The sequence below is a fragment of the Leucoraja erinacea genome, chromosome 17, assembly GCF_028641065.1.
Source record: "Leucoraja erinacea ecotype New England chromosome 17, Leri_hhj_1, whole genome shotgun sequence".
NCBI classification, from domain to species: Eukaryota; Metazoa; Chordata; class Chondrichthyes; order Rajiformes; family Rajidae; genus Leucoraja; species Leucoraja erinaceus.
In genome coordinates this window covers 21,714,947-21,723,983 of record NC_073393.1, presented here as the reverse complement: position 1 = coordinate 21,723,983, position 9,037 = coordinate 21,714,947, and the positions used below count along the sequence as shown (strand labels likewise).

The window sequence follows — 9,037 nt, the reverse complement described above, 5'->3', positions numbered from 1 at the left end:
ATTTGAAGTTTTCATGCAGCACAGTGATGCAGCGTTATGGTTGCTGCCTTACAGCACCAGAGACCCAGGTTGGATCCTGAACTCAGCTGCTGTTTGTATAAAATGTGTATGTTCTCCCCGTGACTGCCTTGGTTTTCTCTGGTTACTCAAGTTTCCTCCCACGCTCAAAAGACGTGCAGAATTGGGGGTTAATTGAATTGAATTGAATTGAATACATTTTATTCGCCAAATGAAATATGTATACATACAAGGAATTTGCATTGGTGCTTTGTTCGCAAGTAACAAAACGATGTACAATAGTCAATTAAAAATAAAACATTATCATTTAAACATGTGAAGAATTAAATAAAATACCAGAACAAAAGGAGGCTGCAGACTTTCGGCTGTTGAGTAGAGCTACAGCTTGTGGGAAAAAAAGCTGTTTTTATGTCTGGCTGTGGCGGCTTTGACAGTCCGGAGTTGTCTTCCAGAGGGAAGTGATTCAAATAGTTTGTGGCCAGGGTGAGAGGGGTCAGAGATGATCTTGCCCGCTCGCTTCCTGGCCCTTGCAGTGTACGTTTCATCGATGGGGGGAGTTTTGCAGCCAACCACCTTCTCGGCTGATCGGATGATGCGGATGATGTCATGATTGAGGCTGAGCCAAACCAGACCATGATGGAGAAGGTGAGGACAGACTCTATGATGGCCGTATAAAACTGGATCATCATTGCCTGTGGCAGATTGTGTTTTCTCAGCTGCCGCAGGATGTACATCCTCTGTTGGGCCTTTTTGACTTTGGAGTCGATGGTGGACTCCGATTTAAGGTCCCTGGAGATGATGGTTCCAAGGAACTTAAATTATTCCACAGATGTAACTGTTGTGTTGTTGATGGTGAGTGGCGGGGGGGGGGGGGGGGGGGGGGGGGGTGGGAGGGGGAGCTCTCCTTAATTCCACTGTCTTAAGAGCATTGAGCTCCAGGTTGTTGCAATGGCACCAGGACGCCAGCTGTGTCACCACCTGTCTGTAAGCAGATTCCTCCCCATCCTGGATCAGTCCAATCAGGGTTGTGTCATCTGCAAACTTTGGAAGCTTGACAGAGGAGTCTGTGGAGGTGCAGTCATTGGTGTAGAGAGAGTAAAGGAGAGGGGAGAGTACGCAGCCTTGCGGCGCTCCTATGCTGAGGGTCTGCGGATCTGAGACGAGCTTTCCTAGCCTCACATGCCTGTCTGTCAGGAAGTTGGTGATCTACTGACAGAGGGGTTCAGGCACTATCAATTGGGAGAGTTTGGAGTGTAGTAGCTCTGGCACAATGCTGTTGAATGCAGAGCTCAAATCCACAAACAAAATCCTTGCATGGGGTCCCCTGGTGGTCTAGGTGCTGGAGGATGAAGAGCAGGCCTCGGTTGACGGCATCATCCACTGATCTATTTGCCCCTATGCAAACTGCAGGGGGTCCAGCAGGGGATTTGTGATATTTTTCAGGTGGGCCAGCACAAGTTTTTCAAGGGTCTTCATGACTACAGATGGTCAGTGCGACAGCTTCTGTAAAAAATGTCAGTTGTCTCTAATGTTAGGATAGTGCTCGCATGCGGGTAGATAGCTGGTCTGCGCGGACTGGGTGGGCTGAAGGGCCTGTTTCCGCGCTGTTATCTGTAAAGTAAAATTATGCCCGCCTGCATGAGACTTTCCTTGGCCGCCTGCTGCCGGTGAACCAAGCAATTAGCAGAAGACACAGGGCGCATGTGCACTTTCACTTTCACTTTTCCCCGGACTTGCCCTTGGCTCTGGCAAGGAAGCGGAGTGAAACTGACCGACTGACACTTATTTGTTGCCGGCGCCGCCGCCGCCGCCGCGGCTCGTACATCCCGTGGGCTGTGAAATTAACACGTGAAACTGACCGAGTGATACTTTGCTGCCACCGCCGCTCAGTCTGATACATCCCTCGCTGTGAAACTGCCCGGTTGATACATTGTTGCCGTCGTCCAAACTGATACATCCGCGGCACGTGAAGCTGCCACTTTGTATCCAAGTGCCTGTGTTCGAGCAGCGACATGAGTAGATACAGCAAACAAGAAGTTTATCAAAACTTTCTGGACTTTTATCAGAAAGCGCTGGCCTCGGGCAACCTATCTCCCTGCACCGGAGAGGAGCAGGTGCTCCAGGGCAGACTCTTCCTCAATTCTGTGACCGGCACGGGACACCGCTTCCAGTTCCTGGACTTCTACCGCCTGGCCTTGGATTTGATTGAATCCAAGGACAGTCAAGACTTGGAGGAAGATGGTTTTCGAGGTCTGAGCAAAGCCTTCGAATTGCTGGAGATGTTGGCCGTCAATTTGTACATGTGGCCCTGGCGGAAGGAGATCAAGTCGATCAAGGTTTGATGTGTACAGTTCAGGGGCTGGTTCCCGACTTCCTCCGCAGCCGGTGAAATGGGGAGACAATGCAGGAAGGAAGGAACTGCAGATGTTGGTTTACACCGAGGATAGACACAAAATGCTGGAGTAACTCAGCGGGTCAGGCAGTATCTCTGGAGAAAATGTGACGTTTCAGGTCGAGGCCCTTCTTCGGGCTGAGGGTCGGGGGAGGGAAACTAGAGATATGAAAACATAGAAAATAGGTGCAGGAGGAGGCCATTCGGCCCTTCGAGCCAGCGCCGCCATTCATTGTGATCATGACTGATCGTCCCCTATCAATAACCCGTGCCTGCCTTCTCCCCATAATCCCTTGACTCCACTCGGTGTTATTTCCTGGGTTTGCGGCTTAGATTTATTATTATGCAATCCAATCCAATCAGAGAAGACTACACATAAAACAATCAAGCCAAACTAAAGGTATAAATGTTAGAGCAAAGGGGACGATCCTAGATTACAGAATATATTTTCTCAGCATTGTAACGTAACCATTCTTGAAACAAAGTCCAATGTCCGCAATGGGGCTGGTTGGAGACACAAGGAACTACAAATGCAGGTTTATTTTATTTTTTTTAAACGACAAAAAGTGCTGAAGTAGCTTGGCAGGTTAGGCAGCATCTCTTGAGGAAATGGACAGGCGATGTTTAGGGTCCGGACGTTTCTTCAGAATGATTGTCCCACCTGCCTACGTTTGGCCCATATCCTTATAACCATAAATATTTTCTATCCGGGAACCTGTCCAAACATCTTTTAAATGCTGTTATAGTATCTGCCTCAACTATCTCATCTGGCAGCTCACATTCCATACACCCACAGCGCTCAGAGTGGGTGGGGGGGGGGGGGGGGGGGGGGGGGGAGGGGAAAGACCCCTCAGATTCCTATTAAATATTTCCCTCTCACCTTAAACCTATGACTTTTGGTTGTTGATTCCCCTACTCTGGGTAAAAGACTAAATAGACTCTATCTATTTCCTCATCATTTCCCTCTATAAGATCACCCTCCTGCACTCTTAAGGAATAAAGTCCTTGCCTGCCCAATCTCTCGCTATAGCTCAGTCTATCAAGTCCTGGCAACATCTTTGTAAATCTTCTCTGCAATCTTTCCAGCTTAATGACATCCTTCCTTTAGCAGGGTGACCAAAACTGAACACAGTTTTTTTAAAAAACTATAAATGTATTCAATTATTAAAAATAATATTTACACTCGAATAAAACAAGCCAGAACCCACCAGCATAATACAATACAACCATATATCCATAATAAACTACGTTACAATCCTTATTGAGGATACATTCAACACCCTGCGGAGCCCAGCGGTCCCAAGGACACCCTCAGGGTGCCTGTGGAAAAACTGAACACACTACACCAAATGTGGTACAATTGTAACATAACATTCCAATGTCTATACTCAATTCTCTGACTGATGAAGGACAATGTACTGTAGACTTCTTCACCACCCTATACCCGTGACATCACCTTCAAGGAATTATATGCAGCCCTGGTTTAGAGGCTTTAGATGGAGGGGAGGGCTGTGCCCGTGATGGACTGGGCTGAGTCCACCACTTTCTGCAGCCTTCTTTCTTGTGTGTTGGAATTGCCAAACCAGGCCGTGATGCAATCGGCCAGGATACTTTCTTGAGTGTACACAAAAAAAGCTGGAGAAACTCAGCGGGTGCAGCAGCATCTATGGAGCGAAGGAAATAGGCAACGTTCGGGCAGAAACGTTGCCTATTTCCTTCGCTCCATAGATGCTGCTGCACCCGCTGAGTTTCTCCAGCTTTTTTGTGTACCTTCGAATTTCCAGCATCTGCAGTTCCTTCTTAAATACTTTCTTGAGTGTTTTGTAGTACTCTAACTATTAGAAGCCTCACAGCAATGGAGATCCAGGTTCAATCCTGACCTCAGGTGTTGTCTGTGTGGAGTTTGCACGTTCTCCCTGTGACTGCGTGTGGGCTTCCCCCAGGTGCTACAGTTTGCTCCCACATCCCAAAGACGTGCAGGTTTGTAGGTTAATTGGTCTGTTGAAATTTCTCCAAGTATGGATGAGAAAGAATGATAATGTAGAACTAGTGTGAACGTGTGATAGGTGGTCTCGGTGGGCCAAAGGGCCTGCTTCCATGCTGCGTCTCCAAACAATAGTGTACCTAGATACAATGAATAACTTTGTTTGCATGATATCCAGTCAAATCACACCATACATGAGGACAACAAAGCCACACGCAAGCAGTGAGTCTGAAGAAGAGTTTCAACCCAAAATGGCACCCATTCTTGTTCTCCGGAGATGCTGTCTGACCTGCTGAGTTACTCCAGCATTTTGTGTCTATCTTTGGTGTGAGACACAAGTAAAATAAGGTAGTGCAAAGAAAAATACCATAGTGTGGAAGATAATGCTGCAGTATTATAATGTTATAGTTACAGAGAAAAAGAGCAGGGGCCTCAATTAGGTGGGTTGGAAGATCAGGACTCATAAGTTCTAGGAAAAAATTAGGCCATTCAGCCCATCAAATCTGCTCCGCCATTCAATCATGGCTGATTATCTTTTCCTCTCAACCCCATTCTCCTGCCTTCTCCACATCACCCCTGACATTGGTACTAATCAAGTGGGCCTAGTGGGAGAGTAGGTGCCAGGGGTTATTGTTTGGAAGGACTAATGCTCTCTCATTTATTTCAGACTTTCACTGGAGCCTTTGTGTACTTCATCCAACCGGTGTTCCCTCCTGGAGTTCTGCGGGAGATTTTGGAGAAGTTGGGCTACGTTCAGAAAGGAGGCAGCGAGTTTGTGATGGCGGGGGAGGTGAACGAGGAGGCGGTTAGACAGCTCGGCTTTGAATTCTTCTTGGCCAGGGCAGAGTGCGAGGTGATGCAGGAGATGCTGGGACAGGCACCTGCTCGGAGGCTCCAGGACATCGTCCAGCTGAGGTGCGGGGAGTCAGTGAGGCAGGACGACGGTGGGAAGCGACTCGGCTGTGGCTCCGCAGGGGCCGGCGAAGGGGCCGGATCGGGGAACGAGGGGGCCTCACAGTCCGATGAGTTCCCCACCCCGCTCCACTTCCCTGACCATCCCTTGCCCCTGGCAGAGACCAATGCAGGTGGGATCTTTGAGCTAGAGGCACGGGGTCCAAAGAACGACCCATTAACATCGTTGCTGCCAGACAGCATTGACCTGTACAGCGATACCGTCGTGGGAGGAGATCGGAGATATCTGCCAGACATGGCGGCTTGTTTGAGTCCCGGTGAGTTGGGGCAGTGCAATTCCCTTCTGGTTCTGGATAAATCGCTGGTGGACAATGCCCGGGCGGAAACACTGGGGAAACTCTCACCTCGACTGAATCTCTACTCCAGTTCAATCCTCCTCGACAACTGTCTGGATGGTCGGCCTTCCAATTTGAGTGCGGGCAACATTCCCGATGGGAGGCCTCTGAGGAAGACGGACAACGACGCCATGGACCAGAAACCAGCAATCAAACAGGAATACCCCGATGAGAAGAGGTCAGGGAAAAGCCCTCAGAACAAGTCGTCTCCGAAGTGCAGTGGGTTCACGAGTGGGACGGGCAACAGTCAGAAGAGGGAATGTGTTTCGGCTGTGGAGATACAGTTGAAGAACATGGAGTTGGAGATGCTGTCCTATCCCACAGCGGAGACCGTTGGGCCGGCGATGCCACGTCCGATGGGTGACTTTGCATCCTCAGAGTCACAGGGCCCAGGGCGGAGTCCACGGGATCCCCCAGGGGCCAGAGTGCTTTGGTTGAACCAGCGGCCCCAAGACCTCCAGACCTGCCAGCGCCCTGGTGTGGCCGAGTGCTGCTTGTGTTCCCCCGTGGAGATAGTCACCGGGCAGCCGCTGATGGATGGCCCCGAGTTCGGGCGCAGCTCGGCTCAGGAGAGCGGGGGCAGCGTTGTCCGTGAACCGCCGCAGTCCTTCTACATCCCACCCGGCAGCCTGGAGAGCCGGTCGCTCCTCGCCCCTTCCCAAGACCCCCGGACCCCCCGCCCCTGCCCCGACTGCCTCCGGGAACACCTTCACGAGCAGGAGCTGGTGATCGGAGGCAGCGGTGATCCCTACATCTACGTGAGTAAGCTGGCGGGGCAGGGCACGGACGGCGAGGGCTGGTCCACCAGGTGCAACCACTACGAGGAGGACGTGTAGACAACGCCCTTCCATCGGGAACTCTCTCCATGACGGAGCCAGTCTATGTTCTCAGGAGGCGTCAGCTCAGCTAATCCTGCCCGGCTTCTTCCTACTTCCCGCACCAAGGGCCAGGGAGCATCAAATCAACCAGGGCTTCCAATCCTGCTCCCCAGCAGTCAACGCTCTATCAGCGATGCTTGCCAGCGAAGATTAGTTAACCTGCTGCCAGATAGTGCTCAGGTGGCTGAAGGTTCGAATGAAAGTCGGTGGAGCAAGTGAAGCATCTCCACAACAACCTGCGGGGTTGCGTGAAGCCAATCACTGCCAAATAACCAGTGTGCCTCCAACCTTAAACCCAATCACCCAACTCTCCTCGCCACCCGCCCCTACTGCCTTTACCTGTATCCACATTTCGTTCCCAGGAGGTAAATGCAGATGTTGGTTTACACCAAAGATAGACACAAAGTGCTGGAGTAACTCAGTGGGTCAGGCAGCATCTCTGGAAAAAATGACGTTTTGCGTCGGAACCCTTCCACACACACACAGAGCCTGAAGAATGATTCCGACCTGAATCGATCGATGCTCCGTGTGGACTTGATGGGCCGAAGGGCTTGTTTCCGTGCCGTATCCCCAAACTACACAAAAGAAGGTGTAGATAGAGGTAGTTAAGAGGCTTTTAGATAAGCGCATGGATATGCAGGGGGCTGGAGGGATGTGGGTCACGTACAGGCAGAGAAGAGTTGCTCTTGGCATCATGCTCAGCACTGACATTGGGCCGAATGGCCTGGTCCCGTGCCTTACGTGTAACTCCATGGATCAGGCAGCATCTCCAGCCGACCTGCTGAGTTTCCCCAGCACTCTGTGTTTTGTTTCAGTGAAGAGATGGTTTGTGTCAGCACGCGAGGTGGATGGACACGTATGTATTGGGTGCACATGTATGTGTGTGTGTGTGTGTGACATGGTGAGCATACAAACCAACCTGGGACGGACTCAACTCTGCTGCAATGCTCTGTACCTTGTTAATGCTACTTTGATCAAAGAATAAAATATCAGGTGAACCTCACTCTTACGGCAGTGTTCCCACTACTCAGAAGGGCTGTGGTGGTGGTGGTGGGGGGGGGGGGGGGGGGGGGGGGTTGTGTGCAGGTGAAGAGGGGAGGGGGGGGGGGGATGGTGGTGATGGCACTAGGGCAGAGGTGGAGCAGGTTGGTGATAAGGTAGTTGTTGTATGTGACTGAATGGGGCAATGGGGATGTGGGGTGACCGGGAGTGAGGGGGCTGGAAGAGTGGGGTGGTGGTACAGAGAGAGAAGGGGTGACGTTAAGGTGATCCAGCCTGCTCCATCCAAGACCGCAAGAAATTGCAGAGAGTTGTGGATGCAACCCAGATCATCACACAAAGCAACCTAATTTCCACTGACTCCGTCTACACTTCATGCCGTCTCGGCATGGCCACCAGCATAATCATGAATGAGTCTCACCCCTGTCACTCCCTCTCCCATCATCAAGAGGTAGTGTGAACACACAAACCTCCAGATTCAAGGGCAGTTTCTTCCCAGCTTTTGTCAGGCAACTGAACCATCCTATTACAAGCTCGAGAGCAGTTCTAACCTACCATCTACCTCATTGGAGACCCTTGAACTATCTTTAATCAGACTTCACTGCACTTTATCTTGCACTAAATGTTATTCCCTTTATCCCATTTCTACACATTATGGACGGCATGGTTGTAATCGTGTACAGCCTTTACACTGACTATAGCACGCAACTAAAAAGCTTTTCACTGTAACTCAGTACATGTGGCATTAATAAACTAAACTAAACTGGGTGATGAGGTGATGAGGTGGGATGGCGATCCTGAATGGGTAATGGTTGATGCAGTGACGGAGATGAGGATGTGATGGAGAGCGGTGCTGAGATAATTGTGGAGTAGTGGGCTGATTAGAGAGGGGGTGGGAATGTTGGTGGTGGATCGGATGGTGGGAGTGACAGCAGTGGGGTAGACTTGGGTGGTGGGAGTGAGGGTGGTGGGGTGGAGAGACTGTGTGACTACTCTCACCTCATGGTGTTAGATCTTTCTAACAAGTTATGATTTTAAATCACTGGTTTAAATCACTGGGGCCAATTGTCTCACTGTTTGCAAGACCAACATTAATTGATTAGGTAGGGTGTCATGGGGTTGAGAGGGAAAGATAGATCAGCCATGATTCAATGGCGGTGTAGACTTAATGGGCCGAATACCCAATTTCTGCTCCTATCACCTATGATTGTCATCGTTAGGCGGCGCTTGAGAAGCTAATGGATCACGGCTCCACTGCCGATCAACAACCGTGCCTTCCAAGCTCCTGCCATCTCCACCGCAGCTCCTTCCCCCTCCCATTCCCCCACCGCACCCTTCCCAACACCCGAAATCCCCTCTGCCAAACCCAGCAGCTGTACCGTCCTCAACCCCCCTTTGGCCGTGGCCAGTGACTGGAGCCGAGAACCATGAAGGCAACACTTCAATTTACAAAGAACGA

The 9,037-nt window shown here is 50.6% G+C and overlaps 1 protein-coding gene across 1 annotated transcript; it reads left to right on the top strand.

The window, feature by feature from the left end:
* The first annotated feature begins 931 nt into the window (after positions 1-931).
* si:ch211-189a15.5 (uncharacterized) lies at positions 932-7,580 on the top strand. Its single transcript, XM_055648823.1, has 2 exons — positions 932-2,354; positions 5,062-7,580. Exons 1-2 carry the CDS (start codon positions 2,031-2,033, stop codon positions 6,535-6,537), a joined length of 1,800 nt encoding a protein of 599 aa, XP_055504798.1. The 5' UTR covers positions 932-2,030; the 3' UTR covers positions 6,538-7,580.
* The last annotated feature ends 1,457 nt before the right edge of the window (positions 7,581-9,037 follow it).

What these genes read in the sequence shown, in the direction of transcription:
- si:ch211-189a15.5 (XM_055648823.1), top strand. Translation starts at nt 2,031, where the DNA reads ATGAGTAGATACAGCAAACAAGAAGTTTATCAAAACTTTCTGGACTTT. An exon ending in AGGAGATCAAGTCGATCAAG is followed by an intron (nt 2,355 to 5,061) that starts GTTTGATGTGTA and finishes CATTTATTTCAG; the next exon opens with ACTTTCACTGGAGCCTTTGT.